The sequence below is a fragment of the Malaclemys terrapin genome, chromosome 7 (genome assembly GCF_027887155.1).
Source record: "Malaclemys terrapin pileata isolate rMalTer1 chromosome 7, rMalTer1.hap1, whole genome shotgun sequence".
Lineage (NCBI taxonomy): Eukaryota > Metazoa > Chordata > Testudines > Emydidae > Malaclemys > Malaclemys terrapin.
Genome location: NC_071511.1, coordinates 109,692,620 through 109,720,463, shown reverse-complemented (window position 1 = coordinate 109,720,463; position 27,844 = coordinate 109,692,620). Strand labels below are relative to the sequence as shown.

At 39.8% G+C, this 27,844-nt stretch overlaps 1 protein-coding gene across 6 annotated transcripts in view; it reads right to left on the bottom strand.

Moving 5' to 3' along the window:
* Positions 1–27,844, bottom strand: part of ATE1 (arginyltransferase 1) — a 149,554-nt gene that overhangs the window by 109,200 nt on the left and 12,510 nt on the right. For 4 of the 6 annotated variants that reach the window (XM_054034714.1, XM_054034718.1, XM_054034719.1 and 1 more), the window contains exons 6-7: positions 13,784–14,016; positions 9,493–9,621 (exon numbers count right to left, since the gene is read on the bottom strand). In XM_054034714.1, the coding sequence (XP_053890689.1) occupies positions 9,493–9,621; positions 13,784–14,016 (362 nt within the window). Of the gene's footprint in view, positions 1–9,492; positions 9,622–10,678; positions 10,808–13,783; positions 14,017–27,844 lie in introns of all 6 variants that reach the window. The other 2 variants (XM_054034715.1, XM_054034717.1) reach the window with 1 other exon arrangement.

Here is a 27,844-nt window from a genome sequence, read left to right as displayed (position 1 = left end):
AATGCATTGAGAGTTTTCAGTCACATAATCATGTATTTTCCCGCCCGGAACCTTGCTTCATTTACTTATTAGAAAGAGAATATGGAGGGCTGGCCTTGGGTAGTTAAGGCTTCACATATTAACATCAGCACTTGAATTGCACCCAGAAGCAAAGAGGTGGCCACTGCAATCTTTGAAGCACTGGAGTAACATACTCTACACATAGCTAACATCTCCAAGCAAGTGGTCACTGCTGTCTGTAGCTTTAAAGTGGTCTTCCAAGCATAGCGCAATATATAGTAAACAGATCTAGACAAAGGGAATAGTTAATAGATGCAAGATCTACATGCAAAATAGTTGCAGTTTTCAAGTCAAGATGAAAGCACAGATGAAAAAATATTTTTGTAGGCAATTAAAGCTACCTCGGATTCCAGGAGCAACTGGGTTCTCGAAAGTATTCCTAGAATATATAGCATTTTTGGCAAAAGGCAAGCATGCTCCAAAGCGACCATTTTCTCTATCCACCAGTCAGAACTGGTTTTGAGATTTTGAAGAAGATATCAGAGAAGAAAATGTCTTCAACTAGAGAACCAATCACAACATAAATTTTTTAATACATTGTCGCAATCAGTGGGTTTTGGAACTAGATTACCTCCACCAGGATTTTCACCTCCAGTGCATCTGTTACAATGAATCATAGAAACCATTGTACTGATAGCCGTTGACAGTAAATGCTCAAAATCCAATAGGACACTAACCTTAAGCAAAGCCTGAAACTGACTTGAGTACAACAAGTTGACATATAATTTAGATAGTATTTGTAATGGACAAAGAGGGAAGGAGATTTGATTCACAACTAACATAGGTTTACTAAACTCACTGATTAATATATAGTGTCCATATATGCAATTATCAATGTATCACTCATAAGAAATGTATCAATGGGAAAATAAAATATATAGTTGCTTAGCGCAACCTTTACAAAATGGGAGCTGCTTTAACTCTAAGGTTACAGCCATGAATATGGTGTAACAAATGATCATGTAACAAGTAACACTAAAGCCTTGTCTAGGTGATTATATGTGTTGTTTAAAAGAAAATAAAAGGGATGTTGAGCAAAATACTTATGAAATACAATGGACTAAAATGACTGCCTTTTTTAAATGATTGCTATTTTGATATCTGTACATTAACTATTTCAAAATTTCAACTATATAGGTGAAAACATTTTTAGCGAGTGAGCACTTTATTGGGTGCATATATAAGTAAGAGGCAGAAGAGAAAAACATTACAAATTTTAGTGTATTCAATGCACAGAAGACAAGATTTAGTTTACTACTAAAACTCAGGAAGGAAAGAAGGAAGGAAGTTGAACATGAATTTAAGTAAGTGAATGAAAACTGAAATTCAAAAGTAGCAAAGAAGCAGGTATTTTTGCATGGGGAAGAATGGAAGGATACAGTGAGAGGGTGGAGGGAAAGTTGGAATTGGAATGTGCTCAATGCCCTGCAGGATCATTACTTGTATTGTGGTAGTACCCAAAGGCTATGACCATGGTTTGGCTCTCCTCTGCTAGGTACTGTATAAATACAGAGTCTTTAAAAAGTAAGAGAGCCCCTGTCCAAGGAGTTTAAATTCTAAGAATCGGATCCTGCAAACACTTATTTGTGTGCTTAACTCTACTACTGAGAGTTGTTGCTTTGATTTCAATGAGATTACTTAAGGTAGTATAGTTAAACACATGGGTCAAGGTTTGCAGGATTGGGGCTTAAGTTAACACAAGGTACAAGAAGTTATTTGGTAGCCAAGATGTATAGCTGGGAGGGGCAGGACAGAGCGAGCTCAAAACAGGACTGGCAAGTAAGTCAGGGAAGATTTCTCTGTTCAGTTTTGGTCCAAAAGAAGTGTTATAATCTTACAAGGAGAATGGCAATCCCAGAGGTGAAAACTAGAAATAAAGTTGTCACCGAGACTATGCTGAGAAATGCTGCTCGAGGGGCGAGAAGACTGCCGTCTCCGGGACACTGCTGAATAAGGGGAGGATGGAAACAAAATACTGTAGTTGGCAACTGAGAAATGGTTAAGTGAGGAATATGTATTTTATAGAAAAAGGGAGAGACAGATTTTTGATACAGGCAATGGTCCAGTAGAAACAGATTGGCAATGGTGGTGAGCAAAAGACAAAGCTATGAGACATAGCATCAGAATGTTTTAAAAAAGTGAACTGTCTCCCTTCCTTTTCCTTTCAGCACTATATTTAATATAGCTATACTACCATCATTTTGTGGTCTTTGACAAACCTATTAGAGATTAATATCCAAAATTAACAATACCTTAACTGGAACAAGAAATTAGCAAAATATATAACCTATGACATATTTTGCTACAAATAGAGCTCAGTCTAGCAACTAGCCTAGCTATGAATTTACACAAATCCTGAGATTTGGGAACCAAAGAGAGACAGTCTTGCATTTGTAGAATGTAAACAATTTTTATTTTTAAGAGAGAAAAACTTGACTGCCAGATGAAGCAGATAGCAGCAACACACAGCTATTCTCTGTTCAATTATTTCAGTCAGTTTTGACTAGTAACTAGTCACTGAACTTGACTGAACCAACTGGTATTCTTATTAAACGAACCGTGTTAGTCTTGTGGTTCTACTGTCGTTGCACAGAGCAGGAAGGTAGAGCGGCTGTTTATGGGCCACTAAAGAAATTGTTTATTAGGAAGGCAAAGCTTGTCTTTTAAATTTAAAAGAAAGGAGAAATATATTTATTTATTAGAGAATAAAACTTAAGAGTTAATACACCACACTAACTTCCTGTTCAGAATACTGTCATTATTCTCTCTTGTGCACATGGCTCAGGCAGAGTTGTGCACACCGACAGAGCAAAAATATCACACCAATTAGCTGTAGTTTTGGAAAGACACCACATATTAAATCAAGGTTTTAAATAAATAAATAAACAAACAAACCCCAATGTCAACAAGCTCCCGAGGCACTTTTTTTTATTCAGTGTTAGAGCTGCTTAAAAAAAAAAAAAAATCTAGCAATACGGTCTTCAAAAGCATCCTTTTTATATCATAATAAAGGAACTCATGGCATCAGAGATTTTTAATATCTGGCTTTTGTCATTTTTGCAATCTTAGCAAGCAAGTGCAAAAGGATATTGGCCACAGCACAAGTTCCACTCACATACTGCCCTCAAGTCATGCATGAAATGCTCATTATTTACCAGAGCCAGATACAAGATTTATTCTTTCAAATTAGTACAACGATACATACTGGACCAGACACTAGAAGTCGTCCAGAAGAGTTGACTAAGGCCATGTCTACACTAGTACTTATGTCAGCAAAAATTTTTTTGCTCAGGATTGTGAAAAAACCACCCCCCCTCTAAGCGACATGAGTTTCACCAGCATAAGTAATAGTGTGCACAGTGGTATGTCAGTGGGAGAGCTTCTCCTGCTAACATAGCTATTGCCCCTTGTTAGGGGTGATTTAATTATGTTGACAGGAGAGCTCTCTCCCATTGGCATAGAGCAGCTACACAAGAGATCGTACAGCAGCACAGCTGTATTGGTACAGCTGTGCTGCTATAAGCTCTCTAGTGTACATATAGCCTATATCGGACATCATAAAAGCCAAAGGCAAAGGGTCAGCTTATTAGACTCTACAAAATCATCCAAAGTTTACAGGTCAATTTCATTCCAGTTCAACAAATGAAACTTCAGGGATAAGTGCCCACAGGGGATGTCCTAGAGATAATTTTCCCAGGTATCCAGAAAAACTCTTCAGCAGGTGTGGTCAATATCAGTCAGATTCCATCTGTAATAATACCTCAGTGAATAAGTCTCACTATTGACCATATACTCAAAGAGCACCTCCAGTCTTTCTTCCAGCACCAGTGAATTTTTCCTTTTAAAGCCCATTGTTGAAAACTGAGATTCTGATTCTCCAAATCCTTGTGATCCATGCTAAAAAGGAACCCTAAGGACATGCTCCAGAATGAGCATATTACTCATAAAATAAACAAATGAGGACCAACCCACAGAAAGTTTTACAATCTCTGCAAACAATTCCTTCAGCTGCAGCTGAGAAGGATATTCAGTTCCATCACTGCAGTGGTTAGACATACTAGCCTAGGAGCAAGGAACATACCAAAAAAGAAAGCCCGTTCTGACAGCAATGCAGCAAATCACTTCCACCAACAACCTCTCAGTATCTCAGTTTCTCCAACTTAAACTGAATACAGTAACTCCTCACTTAAAGTCATTCCGGTTAACGTTGTTACGTTGCTGATTAATTAGAGAACATGCTCATTTAAAGTTCCACAATTCTCCCTTATAACATCATTTGGCAGCCACCTGCTTTGTCCACTGCTGGCAGGAAGAGCAGCCAGTTGCAGCTACCTGGTGGGGGCTTGGAACCAGGTGGGACTGGCAGCCCTATCAGCTCCCCGCTCCCTTAAGTTCCCTGTGTGGCAGCCGCCCAGCAAACTATCAATTGCCGGCAGTTCAGCTGTCCCTCCCCTCACTGCCATGTGCTGCTCCTGCCCTCTACCTTGGAGCTACTCTCTGGAGCCTCCTGCTTGCTGTGCACGGGGGGGGGGGGGCACGAGAGGGAGCCTAATGTCAGGGTGTCCCCCTCCCTCCTGTTCCTGCACCCCACTTACCCCATTTCCATAGAGCAGGGCGGGGACACAACAGGGCTCAGGACAGAGGGAGCTTTCTGGCAGGAGCTGCTGTCTCAACTTGCTGATCTATTTTAAAAGGCAGTATACTTCGAGTGGGGTCAGCATACTTAAAGGGGCAATGCGCGTCTCTCTCTGTCTCACAGTGTCTCTCTGTCTACCATGCTGTCTCCCCTCCCTCCATTCATGCTGCCTGGTAGAGTGTGAGGCTAAATTAACAAGAATGGGTTAACCCTTGAGGGCTCAGCTGATTGCTAGTTCATCATTTAGCAGTAAGGCATTCCCTGGGAAATATCCTACCCTCTGACTTCACCACCTCAACCAAGCTTCACAATCATCATCGTGGTATAGCAGTATTAAATTGTTTAAAACTTATACTGTGTGCGTGTGTATATTTATTAGTCTTTTGTCTGGTGAAAAAAATTCCCTGGAACCTAACCCCCCCCATTTACATTAATTCTTATGGGGGAAATTGGATTTGCTTAACTTCGTTTCACTTAAAGTCGCATTTTTCAGGAACATAACTACATTAAGCGAGGAGTTACTGTAATTATATTTCCCTTTCTTTGTAAAGCAGTTTGAGAGGTATGAATGAAAGGCACTATTCTAGTATTTTTAGCTAACCATGGTCAGAAAGGAAATTAAACTGAATATTCTAGAGGGCACTGAGCATTGGCCTCAGAATGGGACTAAACAGTCAATGCTTCAAAAAGTCTTTGAGAGCTAGGACAGTTGCAGCTTGTGCCATGCGACAGGAAATCCAGTCAATATGATATTCTTAGAGAAGGCTCGTTATCCCCCTTCTCAGGCTTGGTCTACACTAAACCCCCAAATCGAACTAAGGTACGCAACTTCAGCTACGTGAATAACGTAGCTGAAGTCGACATACCTTAGTTCGAACTTACCGCCGTCCAGACGCGGCAGGCAGGCTCCCCCGTCGACTCCGCGTACTCCTCGCGGCGAGCAGGATTACCGGAGTCGACGGGGAGCACTTCTGAGTTCGATTTATCGCGTCCAGACTAGACGCGATAAATCGAACCCAGAAGTTCGATTGCCTGCCGCCGAACCAACGCGGTAAGTATAGACAAGCCCTCACTTGACATCCAGATGTAAAGGTACATGTTCTCATCTTAAACCTGCATGGAAGTGAATGTTCTTTCACGTTATATTAGCAATACTCAGTTTCAAAGATTAAAAGTTTTATTAACTACTTTACAACTTTCATCTTTAGTTTTTTCTGTCAGTCAGAAAATTATTTTATTCCTAAAACTGCCATCTGCTGCAATGAGAAATAGTTGAGCTACCAAGAAACAATGTGAGTACATTGAGTATACCTATGCCAAAATTTCAGGATCATCTTCCCAAAAGAGCATGCGAAATATGTCTCATAATATTTTCAGGAGGTTGATTTCTGAATTTAAAACTTAGGAAGGTTTTTGAACTGGCACCCAGCCACACTCCAAATATGTGAATTGTGGTACTCTCTTTCTGAGCAGAAAGATTTTCCACTACACTCATATGTGCTACAATATCTAGACAAGACCTAACTGTTTGAAGTAGGGGTCTTTATTCTGCATTAACTAGCTTTTATCAGTTTAAACTCAATCCACTCTTGCGGTTACCCTGATAAGAGGCCTTGCGCAGGGGAGAGAGAATTTATTCTACGTTCACTGAAGGAAATGCTTGGCTCCAGAAAGTGGAATTTTTTAATGTCTGAATAATTTATTAAATAAATAGATTAAAGAGGAGAGAAAAGAGTGTTTTAAGAAGTAATTTCCATCTTCTCCTACAAGTGACTCAGATCAAGGACTTGAGGACACCTTCCTTATCCCACATAGTCTGAAAAATTAGGGGCTTCTAATATATATCAAACAGGATGCATGCAGAATCCACTCTGTGGACTATTTCCTTCACGAACCAAAACAAAACCCTCTCTGCCCAATGTCTGAGCACTGGTTCCTGTCATATTTGTTGGTTCCTACCGTACAATGACCAAGTCAGGGCAGACATGAGAAGCAACTGGTTGTGGTCACACAACATCTTGCATTTCCCGTAGCTATTTCATTGGTCACCCTGTCTGCCTCATTGCATGTTAATAGTCAATCAAGAAATCCTAAGGGTAAACAACTTCTTCTTCAAACGACTTCTATCAAAGGAGACTTATTAATGCTTTCAAAGGGCCTGATCCAAGGCCATTAGAGCAGGAGTTCTAACAGAAAAAATTTTGGTGACCTCAGAGTGCAGCCACCAACTCTTGCTGGTGGCCGCACTGACACTTTTTCCTAAAATACTTAATTTTAGGAAAAATTAATAAATAAATATGCACATATACATGTCCAAATCATTGAAATTTATTTATGTAGGGTTTGTTTTTTTTTTTTGCAAACTCAATAACAAAAGTTATGTACAATTGCCTCTATTCTTTACTGGACCTAAACAGAATAGAAACACAAATAAGGTGCTTTGCATGTTTTGCCTTTTTTGGTTGATTTTTTTTTTTAAAGACGTGCTAGCTAGTAAATCTGCTACGGTGAAAAGTGATATTTGTGTATTTGTTAATATCACTTTTCACAGCAGACTTACTCAGCCCCGGCAAGCTGAGGGACAAATTAAGCCCTAGATGGGGAGGTGGGAAGGGAGGCGGGCAAGGCCAGGGATGATGGGAAGGGTTGGAGCCTGAAGTCCTGCGGCTGGGGGATGGAGTCCACCACCACATGGCCGGAGCCTGCCACCCACCACCCCAGGGCCGAAGCCTGAACCCCACCGCCCCCAGAATGGTGGGGAACTCACACTGGTTGCCTACTCCTACTGTGTTTATGGTTCCAGAAGAGGGCAAGGTCCAGCCCCTGCTGGTGGCCCTGGGGAGGGGCGGCTGCTTTGCCATATCACCACTTAGGAGGCTGTGGCCACAAGAAAAGCACCTGGTGGATGCATTTCAGAAACACTACATTAGAGTCAGTAGAAGTATTTCCACTCACTTCAATGAGCTTTGGCACTAGGTCTTTCTTCCCAAACAGGGAACTACACTTAGCCTTGATACTCAAGGTGTCAAGAAAAAGAATAGTAAAATCATTCAAGTGGAGCATGTTACACTGCATTTCTACACAAGGATGAGGATGAAGACGCGCTAAGAAGTTATTGGAAATCTACCTTCCTTCCACTCTGAAATTCAGATAAATGCCTCATGGCACTCTTGATACCTTGAGACAGGGAAAATTAGGATTCCGACCAAGCCATCCTTACAAGTCGTTTTTTTCCCCCTCTTAAAATAAATCAACAGGGCCCACAGCCATCAAACCCTATACTAGACCTCTCGCATTGGTCCAAAGAGCTGCCAAGTCTCATATCACCTCTAATTCCTGATCCCTAGTTCAAAGATGAACTGCAAATCAAATAGCTATTTTGATTTTGTCCTTTATGATATGAAGACTTGCTCATTTATTTTTTAATTAAAAAACAAGGAGAAATTAAAAGTAGCAAGTCCTCATCTCCTCCTCTTTGTGTCAGCAAGATCTTTGGAGCAAAAAAGATAGGGGATGTTGTGTCAGACAAACTCAAGACATTAAAGTTGGAAATAGTCATTATACCCCAAGCAAGAGCAATTTCATGATCTAACCATCATGAATATTACTAAGAGTCCAAACTATTCCATCTCCCCAGTATTGCTTTCCATGGTTTGCTTTGTAATAACCTACGGTTAATGCCAGTGAAAGGAATGACTAAATATTATTCAGATTTCACTAAGTTAGGAACTATAACAAAACTACGTTAGCAAATGAAGTGAAAAATCAGAGTTCATGGCTTTACAGTCTGGTACTTTAAACATCCTTCAGTAACGCCCCTCAGACCTTCCTTAAATTTTTTTGAAACTTTTGTACTGAAAACAAATGAGAAAATTACTGTATCTATTATTCTAAGTGGAAAGCAACCATGAGTTATCTGATACCACCTCTGCTGGTACAAATCTTATTCCTAAGAATGAAATGTTCTAGCTAAGTATAACCTTGGAAGAAGTTTCTGACTAGATAAGGGATACATATTAACTTGATACTTGTGCCCAGTGGAAAAGAGAGAACTAGATTACAAGACACGAATTCTGTAAAGTTTGCTAGCTAAAGTTTGTGTCACCTCTCAGGAAATCACCTATGTCTATTTGGTTAGCTAGGATTAAAATCTGATAAACACTTTTTTTGGGTTTAAAAAGCAAGCTTCTTCACAGTCTTTGTATTCTTGTTGAGTGTGCAACCACCTAGCATATTCTTAATGCTAATTTGGCTTTCGCAGTGGAAAAAACAGACCATACATGATGTCATTAGCAATGTAGTGCAAACAAAACAAACAGAGGTGTTAAAAAAAAGAAGTTGTAAAAAGAAGCAACACAACATCAAAATACAGTGAAGAATGGCATCTGAAATGTAAAGTTGTCACAGCTACCAAATAGTATCCTGAATCGAACACATTTTCTAACTCATGTAAAGAATCTTTAGTCATTAGTCATCACATTGCTATTCATTGTTTTCACTGTAGATGTCAGTCTCAAATTTCCTTAATTAAACCATGTACAACTGCTCTATTTACTTGCTGGTGTCTGTATTTTATGATTGCAATAACACATCCAGTCTCTCTCCTGCTGAGAAATTTTCCTGTGAGCTAAAACCTGGCACAGATACTGAATGCAACAATGTTTTATTTTTCCTTCCCAAATTGTAACAGCTGTATAGTTTTCAGTGCTTAGACTAGTTCAAAGGTATACTCTTTGCTACCACTTATCTGAACATTATCAAAAAATATCGGTAAAGGTGCATGCAGTGAACTGTACCTCATACTCGCCACATTCAGAAGGTGTATCCTTGTGTATAGCCATCTGATACTTGGCAAATAAAGTAGCTGACTGGCTGAAGGATGAATTGAACTGTGGGTCTTCAAAGGAGACAGGTACTAACCTCACCTTCAGAGCAAGGAAAATACAAGCAAAATATTTAAATGCACCTAATCAGATTATATGCTCCTGAAGGTAAGGCTAGTGGAAGATCTCCTCATAGCAATTTCAAAGCCGCAGCCATTGGCATCATATCTTAAATGGGGTAAGGCAAGTATACCCCATAAGCTTAAAGGATTGTTATATTAAATTATTATAGATATTTTAAATTAGAATTTATATAATGTTGTCATACTGCAGGAACTAATTTATTCTGCCCTCTTATCCTTTGGTAATACAAACAGTACAAAATAACAGACATTTTATTTTGACTGCACGGTTCAGAGAGTGGTTGAAAGTCTTCTTTTTAGAGGCACATCCCCAATACTTGCTACCTAAGTTGCCCTCCAGCCCAGTTTCTGTTTAGCTTCAGAGAAATAATATACCTGGCAAGTTTAACTATTACATGATGTCCATTCATTGTGTGAAATAGTGACAACATGTAATTTAGCTGGAATGTATTGTTTTCTTTTAAACTGGTTTAAATTGTAAGTAGCAAAGAACTTTATACAAACTCTAGTAAAACCTGAACAGGAAATTTTTGGCATGTGATAATTATTGCACACACATTTTGGTTCATATTATGCTTGCCTTCCTCATGTAAGGACTCACATCTAAATCAATGAAACTCTACTTCAGGATTTACCCCTCTGAATGCTGAATATGTATATGGTCCTCCTCATATTAGTATCTGAGTGCTCCCACAGTCCACCTCTCCTGCTCCCCTATGGCTTTACTGTATAGTTCTTCCAAATGTTCTGAACCATGCCCATGATTTCTTCATTTTTTTGTCTGCAATAAAGTTTACATATTTGTGGCACCTACAATAAGATACCCAAAACAGCTTGCACTTCCAGGATGTTGGTTTGGTTTAATTCACCCGTCTCTTGATTTTACATGCTTCCATTAGAGTTACAGGTATATAATGGATATAAAGTCCACATTTGTTTCTCACAGAATCCATCCAAGACATATGAAATGGAGGGGAAGTTGAGGTTTTGCATAAAATTATACTTGGCCTTCTGACCTGACTTATGGTTGGTTTATCAGGTGGGTCCTTGTGAATAGCCATCTGGTAACGTTTATAGACCTGGTAAGATTCCTGAAATGTGGCTTTGAACTGGCAACTTGGTGGAGATGATCTCACTACCCTCACCTTCAGAAGAAGTTAAAGATAGATTCATTATTGCAATATCACATAATTACATACATAAATAAAAGCTGATGAAAGATACCACAAGTAGAGAAATTCTGACTTTCTGCAAAACAGATCACAGTTAAAACATCAAACTTAAAAGTCTAATTAATAAATCAGGCTTCAATCTTTCACATTTTTTTCATGTGTGTGTTAGCTAAAAAAATTCTACCCTGTATCAGATAAAAGAAGAAGGTTCTCTTATTCTTAGTGCATGAAACTTGAGTTTTTCTAAGTATTAATTTTAAGGTAATTAAGCCCTAATATTAGAAATATACAAATATTGTTCAAAAACTAATAGGCCAATAAGTGAAATGCAAGACACTAACTGATCTCCATAATTTAAAAATGTGCTTTTACTGTAATCTCACATCATGCTGAAAAATGCTAAGTGCACTTAAGCCTTGGAAGTCTGAACTCTATACTTTCTGGAGGGAGGCCACTCTTCCCTTGTGGTGATGACAGTAGAACAGTTAGACCTTTTCCTAATTAAAAGGAAAAGGAGAGAGGAATCATAAAATCACAGGAATCATAGAAATGTTGGACAGGTCATCTAGTCTAGTCCTCTACACCAATGCAGGACTAAGTATTATCTAGACCATGGGTTCTCAACCTTTTTCTTTCTGAGGCCAACCCAACATGCTATAAAACTCCACAGCCCAGTTGTGCCACAACTGTTTTTCTGCATATAAAAGCCAGGGCTGATGTTATGGGGTAGCAAGCAGGGCAATTGCTCAGGCTTCGGCTTCAGCCCCGGGTGGGGCTTCAGCTTTCCACCCTGAGCCCCAGCAAGTCTAACACTGGCCTTGCTTGAAACCTGTTCGCAGCCCCCCCAGGGGGCCACGGACCCCTGGTTGAGAACCGCTGATCTAGACCACCCCAATTACTGTTTGCCTAACCTTTTCTTAAAAGCCTCCAATGATGGAAATTCCACAGCCTCCCTAGGTACTTTGTTCCTGTGCTTAACTACCCTTACAGTTAAGAAGTTTTCCTAATGTCTAACCTAAATCTCCCGTGCTGCAATTTAAGCCCATTACTTCTTGTCCTGTCCGGTCCTCATTTTGTTGCTCTCCTCTGGACTTTCTCCAATTTGTCCACATTTTTCCCAAAACTGGACACAGTACTCTAGCTGAGGCCTTATCAGTGCTGAGTGGAAGAATTACTTCTCATATCTTACTTGCAAAAACATCCCCGAATGATATTTGCTTTTTTTGCAACAGTATTACATTGTTGACTCATATTTAGTTTGTGGTCCCCATTATAATCCCAGATACTTTTCTCCAGTACTAGGCAATCATTTCTCATTTGCTGTCCCCATTTCCTACCTGTTAGTTGCTTCAGAAATCGGAATTTACTAGTGAGTTACAACAGCAGGCATCCTCATGACCAACGAAAAGTAACTGAAATTTTTAGTTTATAGTGAAAATGGCTGCTTCCTAGACTAAAAAAAAAAGTGATGTGATATATAGACCACCTCATCTTCATCCTGTATCTTCAGGCATATTTAAGGGTTCAATTTCAAGGACAGCATGGAAACAATATAATTTCCAGTTCTGGGCAGATTCTGTTGTTGCCTATAAAATCCACCATGACCCATGAAAACTCATGGAATCACCCTTCGGCAGTTGTCCTGGCTCCCTCCTGCAAATCCTCCTAAACTCTTGGCTCCCCTTCCACAGGCCTAGTTTCTTCCTGTCAACTATCCCTCCTTCCTTCTTAACACATAAGTCCTCTCCTACTCTCCTGTAACTTAACTGTATCAGAAAGCTTGGAAGAATAAGCCAGGCCTGTGGGGTTTTTCTTTATTTTTTTTTTCTTTATTTAGGCTGTACAAATCAAGCCATTATTTTTCCACCACTGGTGATCTTTTCAACCTATTAGCACAAAGCACTATATTTCTCAACTTCAGTCAATATTATGAATGCTACTGCCCATAGTGGTCAATAACAACCAGGCGCTAGTTTATAGAAGAGGCAAGAAAGTCTTCTATATGCTATTCTCTGTCTCATATTCCAGGAACAATGTTTGTCCAATTTAAAAACAAACAAAAAACTTTGAAAGTTCTCAAAACTCAGACTTGCCAGCTGGTAGCCAGTATATTACAAATTCTTTTGTAACTCATTTAATAGATGATAGTATTGACTGTCATTAAGAAAAAAAATTATAGATGCAAATTTTGATGAAGAGCTATAAATCATTTCAGACGTGCGTTTACAGAAAAGAGTTTTGTACTACACCTTTTCAATTCAGTTGTAAGAACAGGTATTATTTTCCTATTAGATTCATCATCATAGACGGTTAAATATTTAAATGCTTTAGAAATTTACATTGCATTTTTCTCTTCATAACACTCAGCTAATTCTCTATGCATCCGAAGAAGTGAGGTTTTTACTCACGAAAGCTTATGCCCAAATAAATCTGTTAGTCTTTAAGGTGCCACCAGACTCTTTGTTGTTTTTTTAGCTAATTCTAAGTCTTTCATTTGTAAACTGATTTTATACACCATGATTCAAAGTATTTTGCTAAATGTAGGGTTCTCAGCTAATAAGAGTCCCTGACTGTAAGAGCCAGCGTGCCCTCTAGAGGCCCAGCAAGGCTCTACCTTTGTTTTCTCAGTCATAAGATTTCAAGTGGAAATTTTTTAAAAATGGCTAGGCAATTTATGAGCACATGGTTCTAAATAACTTAGGTACTTTTGAAAATCTCCCTGATAATATATATTTTGTAGCAAAATATATTTTCAAAAGCTGACAAATTAAGTGCTGGAAATGTAAATAGTATTTATCATTGCTCCAATGCTTTTATTTTAAAAAGTGAGCCTTTTCCACTTCAAATGTTTTCACAAGTCTTTTCTTTGAAAGCTGCTTCTAATGGTAGAAATTATTTATCTTATGTATGTGCATAAAAATAAATCAGTAACAATGTAATTGGCAATACCTCTAACTGATGTGTGGCATCATCAGGTAAGGAGACAAAAATGAAGTCTTCAATGGACTTAGGTTGGTTTGCTTTAGATTTAGAGTTTTGAGAGAGTAAAACCTGAGGCTCCACTTGACTTGGAGAGCCTTCAAGTGAGTGTGTCTGGTTCTGAAGAAGCTTGTGCAATTTTCTTTCCTTCCGAATGTCCTTAGCTTTTCGACAGGGCGGCTTGCTCAAATCAGCCCCTTTTCCTAGAAGGACATAAACAAAGAATTAAACAACAAGGTTATATCACAAGAAAAATAGCTATTACATGAAAGGTGGGACAGAAGAGAGTTGGTTACAAACAATACTTTTACAAAAGATGTTGTTTTTTTTTTTTTTTAAATAGCATGATGATTTTTAGCATTTACACAGCATTTAGCTTTTCCATGTTCAGAACATTTTGCAGCCATTAGCTAGGAACCCACATGCCTTAAGGCAAGCCAGACCTAAACTGCTGCAAGATCGTTCCTTTCATGGCATCTGACATGGCAAACTAGAATTCCTACGGTAGCGTCACTTAAATTAAAATTTGAGATTTTTAAATGAATTGAACAAAAATACAATCATTACAGTAGCCCTCATTCATTTTGACATTAAATTCAATTTTACACTGTCCCCTGAACTCAGTTTTCAATATGCTGCATATTTTTGGTCTAAATGCATAGCTGCATCATATAAATGATAAAGGATTTTAGCTGCTGAGTAGGAAATGGGATGTTTGGCATGGAAGTCAGTTTGAAATCAGAGATAAACACAGCAGGTGGATGTTTCAGCTAAAATGCTCAGCCAATAAGATGGTTTGTTTCAGAATTAATGTTCCACTGAGACAAATGGGCAGAGCTACACTTTCATGCTTTCTACAGACTCAGGAGGATAATCTAGTTATAGCTCATTCATTCATATTTTTATGCGGATATTCACAACCACAAGGACTAAAATACCTATTTATTTTAAATGAAATCTTAAATTCTGTAGCGAAGTTATACTGTAAATGATGGATTCCGTGGTGGCAGAAGTGCAAAATAAACAAGGCCCTGACAATAGCCCCATGATGCAAATATCATTCCCTGTTTAAGATGGAGAAACTGAGGTAGATGGTTAAAGGTCTTGGCTTAGACCCCAAATCAGTTTCAGAGTCAAGGATTCAAATCAAGACTTCCCAATTCCTGACACACACACTGCTTAAATCACCACCACACATATCCACAAACAAAGGCCCACTCCTATTTAGCTGCATTGTGAAAAACAGTAGTATATCCAAGCAACTAAAAGGATCACCTTGAGTCACTGGAAAGACTTGTCACCACCAACTGAGAATTGATATATTGCATCAGCAACGCAAAGGGCAACCTGACAGAATCATGCACAGGACACAAAGTAGAACGAATTTATTTCACACTGCCAGGAAACCCTTTGCTACATACATATAGTCATCGCCAATAGCTCTAATATGCAGAGCAGAGCAGAATTAAAGGTCAGGTAAGTGTGTAGTCTGAAGTACTAACAAGCTTGCCTACTTTTAAAAAGGTTTAAATAACTATATTGACACCCCATTGTCATGAGTATTTTGAATGTGCATATTGTTACGTCGGCTCTTATTGTTTACTTCTTAAGTTTGGTTGTGAAATAGTATTTATTTTTAAAAAGACGACAAATGTACAAGAGGAATGTGTATGGGAAAGAGTCATTAGTAATAGCTTAAAGATTATCGGACCATATATATTATAACTAGGGTTACCATATTCTGTGCCTCCAAATGGAGGACACTCCACGGCCCCCGGCCCCGCCCCAGCCCCGCCCATACCCCCGCCCCAACCCCGCCCCCTCCCAAAAGTCTCCGCCCCCTCCCCTGCTTCCCGCGAACATTTGATTCGCGGGAAGCCTGAAGCAGGTAAGGGGGGTGTGGGGGGAGGAGGCGCGGCCCAGGCTGGCCCCCCGGCGGCTCCAGCCTGGGTCGGCTCGGGCCCTGGGGTGCCGGCCCCGGCCGACCACCCCCAGCCCGCCCAGCACTGCCGGCCCCCGGCGGCCCGGCGCACCCCCGGGCTCCCCGCGGGCCCGGCTCCCCGCGGGCCCGGCTGACCTGCTCCCCGCCGGCCCGGCTGACCGGCTCCCAGCCCGGACCCCGGCCCGGCACCGCGCCCCCGGCTCCCCGTCCGGCCCCGCGCCCGGCACTGCGCCCCAAGTTCCCGGCCCGGCACCATGCCCCCGGCCCCGCACCGGCCCCGCACCGCCGGCCCCGGCCGAGCACCACCCAGCCCTCCCGATTTTCCCGGACATGCCCGGCTTTTGGGGATTTCCCCCCGGATGGGGATTTGAGCCCCCAAAAGCCGGACATGTCCGGGAAAATCCGGACGTATGGTAACCCTAATTATAACGTAAGTGAGAAAAGTAGTGCTTCACTACTACAAACTGATCACGAATACTGAGTAAAATTTTCAGAAGTGCATAACTGACTTTGGAGTTTAATTCTCATTTTCAGAAGTGGTTGACTTAAAAAATGACTTTCAATGGGACTTACAAAGCTCTAAAGTGCCCTCATCACTTTGAGAATGAGACTTCAATGTTTTTGAAAATGTTACTGTCTGAATATATATCTACAACTCTAAATTATGAAAAAAACTGTACAATAGTATGTATAATTTCACAATATTTTCTTATATTTCCATTTCTAACATTTCCATTTGTTTCAGAAGCAAATAAATATTCAAAATATTCTTATTTAAAAAATCACACTGAAAACAGGATAATGTATAGAAGGCATTTGGTACAATATTTTACAACAGGTCTCTCTAGAAAATACAGCATTTTGGTATTCTAGTATTTACGTAATTTACAAGATCTGAAAAAACTACCAACCACTCTCACTTCCATTTTATTAAAGGTATTTTCTTCTTTAGCAAATGAAAATGGCACATCAGCTGTATGTATGATACTGCTACCAAAAAAAAAATATTCTTAGCTTTGTTGTGAAAATCTCACTTACTTTATTTTTATATGTATCATTTAAATTCAGATTTTTTTTACCTACTGAAGAAACATCTAATACTTATGCTTTACAAACTGAGCTTTTCTTTTCAAAAATAATCAAGCCTTTTAAAGCTTTTTCCAACCATATACAAGCTTTGTACCTGTAAAAACACTTGAAGTAAGATTCATATTGGAGTACCAACATCAAACAGTTAAAATGGAAAAATCTTACACCTATTAATTATGCCTTTAAGAAAGCATATTCATTTTTAGACATTTGATAGAATGCAGAACATAACATGTATTCATGCAAGTCACAGTTATTAATTCAAAGGGTGTATTCTTAGATTTCATTGGACCCATCATGCTGCAGGAAACACACCGACACATTGCTTACAGTAATTAAAACTCTCCTGATACTTACGGAAATGGGCTAATGCAATTTTTCTCCTGCTTTTCACTGAAAAGGTATTAAAGTATTTCAATACACTTCAAAATTAATATTTTCAATATTAATCATTGTTTAAAGCTGCTAATTTATGACTAGACTCACTGAATTCCTGTTCACCTTCAAATTCTGCCTCTCTTTCCCACTGACACCTTTTCTAAACATTCAGATATGTTACTTTCCTATCTCGCATGAAGCTGAACTATATGTCTGAGTTTAAATAAACTATAACAGGCCTATTTCCATTTCTAGAATGAGAGACAATCATTTACATTTATGCATACCCCTCTGATCCAGAGGTACAAAGGGGCTTTCTACTAGTTCATTTGGTAAAAACATAGATATGGAATGATGCAGAGAAACAAATGAAGAGAAAGTCTCCCTTTGCAGAAATGGTCCCTCTGGAGAGAAAAAAACAGAAAAATACTTGAGTCCTAGATTCATAGATTCTAGGACTGGAAGGGACCTCGAGAGGTCATCGAGTCCAGTCCCCTGCCCGCATGGCAGGACCAAATACCATCTAGACCATCCCTGATAGACATTTATCTAACCTACTCTTAAATATCTCCAGAGATGGAGATTCCACAACCTCCCTAGGCAATTTATTCCAGTGTTTAACCACCCTGACAGTTAGGAACTTTTTCCTAATGTCCAACCTAAACCTCCCTTGCTTCTTGTTCTATCTTTAGAGACTAAGGTGAACAAGTTTTCTCCCTCCTCCTCATGACACCCTTTTAAATACCTGAAAACTGCTATCATGTCCCCTCTCAGTCTTCTCTTTTCCAAACTAAACAAACCCAATTCTTTCAGCCTTCCTTCATAGGTCACGTTCTCAAGACCTTTAATCATTCTTGTTGCTCTTCTCTGGACCCTTTCCAATTTCTCCACATCTTTTTTAAAATGCGGTGCCCAGAACTGGACACAATACTCCAGCTGAGGCCTAACCAGAGCAGAGTAGAGCGGAAGAATGACTTCTCGTGTCTTGCTCACAACACACCTGTTAATACATCCCAGAATCATGTTTGCTTTTTTTGCAACAGCATCACACTGTTGACTCATATTTAGCTTGTGGTCCACTATAACCCCTAGATCCCTTTCTGCCGTATTCCTTCCTAGACAGTCTCTTCCCATTCTGTATGTGTGAAACTGATTTTTCCTTCCTAAGTGGAGCACTTTGCATTTGTCTTTGTTAAACTTCATCCTGTTTACCTGAGCCCATTTCTCCTGACCCCTTATTAGAATTTTGCTGATTTTCATGGTTGATAGTGAGTCTAAAACCAGTAGCTACATGTTACAGATACAGTTTTTCACGAACAAATGTTGAAGGTACATAAATTAAGGCAATACAAATTATAATTTTCCCTTTTGTTCATTAAAAATAATGGGTGCTGAATACTTCCATAACCTAAAGGTTTAAGAATGAACTCACTACTCTCTACCCAAGCTCTACAGATATTGTGCAATGATAAACAGGGCTGGTCAAAAAATTTCCATTAAGTTGTGTTATTATTTTATTGTGGGTGGTGGTAGTTGTTGTGTTATGGTTTTTTAAGAAGTCCAATTACGTATACTGGAGAAAACATAAGACTTAGAAAAAGATAATTGAAGAAAATATTCCACTCTTTTAAATCTATTATTTTCTTTACTTAGCTTCATTGGCCAAGATATTGAACCTTTCAAAAGTGACTGATCAAAATATTACTGCTGACTTGAAGGGTCTTGGTCCAAGACTTAAATGAAGCAAGACCCAGATCACTTAAACGGGGAAATTCTTGATCTGTATTCTCATTTCCATTTGCTTTTATACAACACAATGAACTCAGAACTTCCATTTTATAAGTATGATATTGACAATGAGGCAAAAGCTATCAATGTTCGAACACAAGATATGGGGAATATCAATAGTTGGAAAATTAACATTGATTTCATCCAGTTCGAAGAAAGGACAGCTATTTCCTGTGCTTTCCTCATAGGAGCACTTAAACAAAATGTTTAACAAAACATCCTTAAATAAGTTGTATATTCATTACCAACACCAATTTGCCTAATTTTAACTGCTTAGGCCAAATGTAAATCTATAAATTAAAATGTTTATAGGCCACAAGAGACAGTGTGATGAAAGGGATTTTTCCCCAAAATTTCAGGTACTGCCTTTCAGAGTCCTTTCATTGTTTTTTATATCTTTCAAATAAGCCAGTGTTACCTGTTAAGTACCACAGACTACTGAGTCCCATGATCTCCTCTGCTTTTGTGAGTGGGCTGTGGGGGGAGAGAGAGAGAGAGAGAAACAGAAAGATTGCAAATTCTGCAACAATACTGTCCCTGACTCTGCAGGTACTCTGCAAGGTCCAAAGTCAGAAAGGAACTGGCTGTTGTGTGCTACACTGTCTTCTTCCAAAACTACATGGCAAACTAGTGTAGCTAATGACAGAGTCAGCATTACCTTGTGCATGTTCCATTTCCAGGCCTTAAAACTGGGTTAGTGGCTCTGAAAGATCGTTCCTGCTAAAGGGCTGGAAGGGACCAAGAGGGCAGTGCAGAGACAGATTTATTTCTACACCGGAAAGAATAGAGGACCATTTATTTTTGCAGATTAAAAAAAAAAAAAAAGAGAGAGAGAGAGAGAGACACAGTTGTAGCAAATACTTTATGACACATCGTTGAAGAAAGATTTGGGTGCCATTAGTGTTGTCCTGGAATCAATACAGTTCAGAATTAGTCGTTGTGACTATTTTGTAAAGAGATTTATCTTTAATTTTGGAAGTATCCTGGACAATCAAATGCCGTCATCAAAAGTGTCAAAGTTATGAAATGTTTCAACTATGGTCACATAAACTAGAATAAAAAAAACTAACTAAGCAAGGATAATCTAACCAAAAATGTCTAGCTGTGGATAACCAACTGTAAGGATAAGGCCTTTTCCTGTAGACACATTCTAAGTTCCGAGACCTTTTTCTGCAGCCATAGTAGGAGAGCAGTAGCCATGAACCAAGAAGCAGAACGGAATGTGAGGATGCGACAGCTAAATTACATTAAAAACAATGTAATATCGGGCTATTAAGAAGGCAATCCTGTCCTAATAGTACCCACCATTACCAGATAAAGAAACAGATCTTAAGGTGGTTTAAGAAAACTTTGCCTGATAAGCGATTTCTTGCCAGACAGAATGCTATCAACAGTTGTGGTTGTAAAATCCCTACTTCTTTATTTTTTCTTCTTTATGGTCCCCACTTTGCTATTGTTTATGTGTATGGCCTCTCTCTGGTTCTTTGATTGTTTCTGTCTGTTGCATAACTAATTTTGCTAGGTATAAATCAACGATAGGGGTGGGGTAGGATTGGTTAAAGAATTGTTTACAATATGTTAGGATTGATTAGAAAATTGTTTAGTAATATTTTAGTAAAATGATTGGTTAAGGGACAACTAAGCAAGACTCAAGTTTCACTATATTAACTGGGGTCCAAAAGGAAGTTCTTGGAAACCAGCTCCAGGACATAGCCCCAAGATCAGAGCTGGCAGTCCTCAGCACACTGCCAATGACACCATGCAGAAGCTGGAGTCCCACAGATGACCTAATCCTGACTGGCCATTGTATGCTTAGAATGTGCATTGTTTTGGTGGTTGTTAATAAGTAGAAGTTAAGTAGGATATTACTGTGTAAGGCTCTTTCACTGGTAAAAGACCTCGTAAACCGCAAAAGATTAAGCCCTGAGTCCACAGGGAATGGGCTCTGAGCCCAAGGAGGAGTAAAGTTAGGTGCCTGTCGTCTGGAGCCCAAAGAACTGGGAAAGGGTAGGGGTGCCTAAATCAATCGGGTTATGCCTTGAGCCCTAGGAACTAGGTAGCGGTGGGATGTCCTAGCGTGCGCAGGCAACAAATTTAGGGAAAAGTTGAGTGCCATAGAGTGGGTTCAACACAGTATTGTGAGGATAACACCACCTCTTTACTCTCCGTGAAAGACAGAAAAGCCTCCATAATGTCAGCCAAAGGCTTTTTGTTAAAGTGCAATAAGGGCTTAAAAATTTTATTTTTTTTTACCAGTCATTTATAAAACAGAAGAGAGCCCTTCCTTCTGCCCTGCCCTCCTCAGAGCTTCCTGATGCGAGAAGAGAATGGTTTCCATTGCCCCACTCCCTCCTTCCCTCCGGAGCTTGTTTGGTTGTTTAGGTTCTCTTCACTTTTGAATAGCACCAGTGCCTGCCTCCAGTGCTACCGCTTGGGAAATTTTGTACAACCGTAAAAACACTGTAGCTAGATGTCTGCAAGACACTGCATTGGTTCCCACTGGGAGACTTATCTTCACAATCATTAAGTTTAGAAACTTTCTTTTTTTTAGGCGAATACTACTTTTAATCTAGAGATCTCAAAGCACTCGACAAAGATAAGTAAGCATCATTATCCCCATTTGACAGATTGGGAAACCACAAGGATTGTGACAGTGCCCAAGATCCTAGAAGAAGTCAGCAGAAGAGTTTAAAATATTCATGATACTCTTGAAGAGTTTTTTTGAGCGCTTAGCCTGTCCTCAGCATCTGTTTAATTTCACATTTCTGCTGTAAATTTCACAAACAATATATTAGCAAAGGAACAGGACTAGCCTTACCATGAGGCGAACTGAGACGGCCGCCACAGGTGCCAGACTGTGGAGGGGGTGCCACTAGGACCCAGAGTGTAGAAAATTGTGTCTGCTGCTGGTGCACATGTATTCTCTCTGCTCTAGATGCACAGAGATGGTGGAGTGCTGTGCTGGAGAAAGGAGGGCACAAGAGAGATAACAGGCAGACAGGAGAAAAGATGAGAGGGAATTAACAGAAAGCTGCAGGGAGGGAGAGGAGGAGAAGCTTCTTATGTACCTCTCTAGCATCCCTAGGAGCCTGGACTGATTAACACCAGCTTCTCAGGGAGCTTCCTGTTTCCTGCTGCTTCCCTGAACCCACTTGAGGCGAACAGGCAGTCAACTGAAGTAATAGGAGCCAGTTAGACCCTTAAGACATTGATACCTTCCCTCACTCAGGCCCTGCTACCAGCCTGCTTATTTATCCCCTTCAATTGAGTGGTGAGAGCCACTATCACTGGCACAGAACAACAGTCATGAGTGAAAGAAGAAAATGAGGCAGCGTCAGGAAAAACAAGCAAGCAAAGGAAGCTTTTCTATCTAAGTAGGAAGGAGCTCTCCTGAGATACATAGACACAAATGTTCACAGTGAGCCTTCCGGCCCCACTGAGGATGTGCGTGGTGAGGAGATGCCTAATCTTCCAGTTAGTCAGAGTGCAAGTGACCTGGCAGCTACTGCAGCATCCATATCTCCATCTCAAATGGATGTAACCATGCACATTCCTAAAGAAAAGTGTAGATCAAAGAAGGGTGTGATGGAGGTGCAAGAAACAGCTGCTGCTGAGTTTAGTTCCTTAAGTCTAGATGATCCAGGGACTGTGGACCCACATGAGCCTGAGGGACTTCCTTATACTGCATGGGACACAGCAAGTGAAAAACTTCATGTTCCCCAAAGACAATGAAAATAGAAGTTTCCATCCAACACATGACTGGCGTGAAATCCCCAATGGTGACAAAGTGGAGAGGCCATGTCTTATGTACTCAAAAACCCAGAATCCTGCATGTTTTTGTTGCAAACTCTTTCGGTAATTTTCCAGCTATATTGGGTTCTACAGGAACAAAGGACTAGAAAAAATCTGTCTAGAAAACTGGCATGCCATGAGAAGGCAGCAAATCACCAGAGAGCATTCCATAGGTGGAAAGAGCTTGAGATGAGACTAAGGTTAAAGGCCACCATAGATGATCAGCATCAAGAGAAGATTGCATCAGAGTCTCTTTACTGGCAAAATGTTCTGAAAAGGCTCATTGCCACTGTGAGAATGCTTGCCACCCAAAACGTAGCACGGCGTGGCACTTCAGATCAGCTCTATGTGCCAAACAATGGAAACGTCCTTAAAATTGTGGAGCTGATGGCCAAGTTTGATGCTGTACTCCGGGAGCATCTAAGAAGAGTCACCACCCAAGAAACGTACACACACAACTACCTTGGAAAAACAATTCAAAATGAGACCATACAGTTACTGGCAACAGAAGTCAAACAGAAGATTGTGGCATATCTGAAGTCAGCAAGATATTACTCTGTTATTCTGGACTGCACACCTGACATCAGCCATAAGGAACAAATGACTTTAATGGTGCATTTTGTAACAACAATAGAACCTAGTGAAAATGTCCCTGCAATGGTGACTGTCTGAGAGCATTTTCTAGAATGTATTGACTTTGATGATACTACAGGAGCTGGTATGACAAATGTGCTTCTTAAAAAGCTGGAAGATACGGGAAGTGCAACAGCTGACGTGAGAGGTCAGGGATACCATAATGGTGCCAACATGAGAGGAAAGAACAGAGGAGTGCAGACATGGATCCGAGAGTTAAACCCTTGAGCTTTTTTTGTCCCATGTAGTTCTCATTCGTTGAACTTGGTGATCAGTGATGCAGCATCAGCTTCTAGGGAGGCTGCTGAATTTTTTAATGTAATTCAAAGCATCTATGTATTTTTCTCTGCATCAACTCATCGATGGCAAATTTGGAAGCAACATCTGGGAACATCCTCTCTGACACTGAAACCACTGAGTGCCACATGATGGGAAAGTCGAGTGGAGGCGATGAAGCCTATCAAACGCCAAATTGGGAAGATAGATGATGCCATAGTTGCCATTATGGAGGATAATGCTATGATAGGAACTGTTCGTGGGAGAACAGTGGCAGAAGGAAATGCAGTCACCAGAAACAAACATAACTTCAAATATGTGGCTTAGTGTTGTGGCATGACATACTGTTTGAAATAAATGTTGTAAGCAAGAGACTCCAAGGTGTTGACTTGATATATCTGGAACAATGGAACAACTGGACAAAGCAAAGTCATACCTACAGTCTTACCAGTCAGATGAGGGATTTCAAAATGTTCTGAAGAGCGCACAGAAGTTAGCAGAGGAACTTAACACTGAAGCTATTTTCCCACCCATTCAAGAATACAAGAGTCACCGAAGAAGATGACATTTTGATTACGAGGCACGGGATAATCCCATAAGAGACCCCAAACAACAGATCAAAGTTGAATTCTTTAACCAGGTGCTAGATTGTGCAATACAGTCAATTGAAGAACGTTTCAAGCAACTCAAAGAACACAGCAGTATATTTGGGATGTTGTATGATATTCCAAAACTCCTCACTATACCTGAAGAAGACCTACACCAGCAATGCAGGGCACTAGAGACAGTGTTGACACATGACGACATGCGCGATATTGATGCGAGTGATTTAGGTGATGAACTGAAAAGCCCTTTCAAGATACATTTCAGCAGGATCAACTCCAAAGGCTGTTCTGGAATATACGTACACAAGTAAGATGATCACCCTCTTTCCAAATGCTTTTGTTGCTCTGCGCATACTTCTAACACTTCCTGTAACAGTTGCCAGTGGAGAATGCAGCTTCTCCAAGCTGAAGTTAATAAAAACACATCTATGCTCCACAATGACACAGAAGAGGCTGGTCGGCCTTGCAAACATCTCAATAGAGCATGAGCTGGCCCAGACTGTGGACCTTCAGGAAGCAGTTCAAATCTTTGCAACCAAGAAGGCACGGAAAGCACCACTTGATTATTCAAACAGATAAAAATGCTAGTATTTACTAGGCAGACAAGAAAAGTTAAATTTGTTGTTCAGGCGTTTGAAAGTTAAGTGTTACTTAAAATTTTTGAACAAGGCATTTTAAGTTGTTAGTCCTCCTTTATTGGGGTAGGTAGCAGAGCAGTACCATGAGAGGAGTAGAACAGGAACAAGGCAGAATTGAGACCTTTCAAAGTTTTGGCCCAAGCAAGAGGGCATGGGGGCATCATTTGAGTTCCCCGCCTCAGGTGCCAAAATGCTGTGGGCCGGCCCTGCAAAGTAATAAATTCATTGGTTTAACTTTTTTTTTTTTTTTTAATAGAAAAATGCAAACCTTTTTTCCTTATGAAAGTGTGCAGAAACAGACCGCTTATTCTGTAGGACAATGACCTGTTTATGTAAAGAGGTTTTTATTTCTACATAAACAAATTTTATCATGGAAAACGTCAACTTTTCCAAGGCAAAAACTAAACATCTAGTTTAAAACTTTCCAGGTTGAGAGAAGTAACCTTTAACACTAACTACATTTAAAATTATAGGTATATTGAATAAGATTTGGTGGGTTTGTAACTCACTTTTATATTTTATTTAAACCCTGCCAAAAACGAAAAGGACAGCACCGGAAATTTCTGTTTCTAAAGTATATATGCTTAATTTTTAAAATAATGAATACAAACATTACATTTCAAACTTCCTGTATCTGCATCTATATTGTTTAAAAAGTGTCACACAATGTTATTCTTTATACAAATTGAGGACTGTACCTCGACTTTAAAAAAGGCAATTTATATTAATCTTTACTCATGGCTGCCATCTGCTGTCAATTTCCATTTAGTTTGCATTCAAGGTCTAGGAAAACAGTTTACTTAGTTAATGGCAAAGCTTTGTCTTTTTAACAATTAGTTTTTCTATTTTTTTGGTAAAATGTCCACAAGGGGGTGGAAAAGTATTTGACTTTTAAAAACGTAATCACCATATTCTAACAAGCCTTAGAAATCTGGCACCAGATTTACAGAAGTGCCAACAAGCAGCTTTCCCAATGCTCTTGCTGAGCACTTTTACAAGAAGTCTGGCTCTTTCATTTAGGTCAGTGGTCCCCGCCATGGCGCCTGCCGGGGCATTTATGTGCGCCCGCCTAGTGCCCAGCAGGGGAAAGAAGCCGGGGCCCCGTGCCTGCTGGGGACAGAGTACTCCGGGGCAGCGGGTGCCGGTATTCTCTGTCCTCGCGGCTTCTCTCCGGATTCATATATTATGTAATATTAAATATGATGTTTTTCATATTATTTAATGTACAAATACAAAATAAGCCTTGAAAAATTGTTGGCGCCCGCCACACTCTTCTGAAAACATGAATGTGCTACTGGCCACAAAAAGGTTGGGGACCACTGATTTAGGTGCTTAAATGGGAGTTGTGTTGTTGAAAATCTGGCACTCTCTGGGTGAGTCTTTGCTAGGAAAAAAGGGTGTAATCTTAGTTTACCTCACGTTAGCCAGTCACTAACTAATGTAAGAAATAATTCATAAAGAGAAGGTGGTTTGTAGTTGTCACACATTTTCAGGTAAAGCTAACCTCTAGGCTCCCACATAGTCTGTACACTTACCTACCAACATGTGTGAAAACCACAAACTGCCTTGTCTTTCTTCACTATGGTTTCACCCAGTATAGTTAGCATGTGCTCACTAACAGGAGGTAAGAACACACCCTTTTTTCTAATAAAGACAATCCATCATGGGGGTTGATCATTTTTGAAAACCTAGTCCATGAGCTATAAATTGCCTGGCTCCTCTGCCACAGTAAGCAATATCACAGCTCCCATAAACAGAAGAGTTTAGAATGGAAGGACTCCTGTTCAAGCTATTCCTTTAGAATGCTCAATTTGTTGTTTTTTGCTTTGGTTTCGGTTTGGGGTTTTTTTTTAGGAATAAACGTCTCATACTTAGTTTCTGCCTTGAAAGGTGAATATTTTAGAAAACAACAACAAATTTGACGGCAGTTCAGAGATTGAACTGTAACTTGTGTGATAAAAATGTTAAACAACCACTAAGTTACGAAAAATGTTAAAAATATCTCCACTCCACTATTCTGCTTCTTAATTCCAAAGAAAAACTCTATAAACAAAAATTCCCGTGCAGTGTTTGATACACGAAAACCCCAGCATTGTACAAATGCATGAGTCTCTGAAAGTGAAATGAACTAGAAAATGTCTATTTTTGCTGTATAAAAGAAGAGAAATGCAAATACTACACATACAATAAAAAATACAGTTTAATTATCTCACATTTTACTATCGAGTAGGGTGGGGTTTTTTAAACCTTTAAGTCTCTCAAAGAAAAATAAGGCTACAACCCAAACACATGAAATAAGCCAAGGGGCACTTCCATAAAGGGTCTTTCCATGGGGTCCAGGCCAAGGCAAAGCTATCCTTCTCTGGAGTGCAAAAACACTAGTATTCTGCTGCTGCAGCAAAGTACCATCCAACCTATCCTTGAACAGAAAATGGAAAGTACAACCCTAGTCCATTGGACATATACAAATGATGTTTTTTGTGTGTAAGAAACATAGCCCCTAAAAAGAAGAAAATAATTTATAAAAGTGCACAAATAAGACAGGCAACTGTAACAGAGAAAATAATTTAGAGGATAACTAGACCTACCACCTAAAGGAAGACAACCCTTAGTTAACTAGTTTTCATGAAGGGAAGTAACAAAGTCCACTTTTTTAGACACCAATTTGGTTTTCTATTGCTGCTCATGAGGTGAGATTTATCAATTGCCTATTTGGCTGGAGAGCCTAGATGACTCTCAAAGCTTCCATGAACTGGCAGCCATAGAAACTAGCAGCCCTGGACATAAATACCTGCTGGACGGCTCCAATGAGCTGAACAAAATGAACTGGGCAAAATATTGGGAGCACTAAAAACTCATGTAATATGCACCATATCTTGATTTACAGACA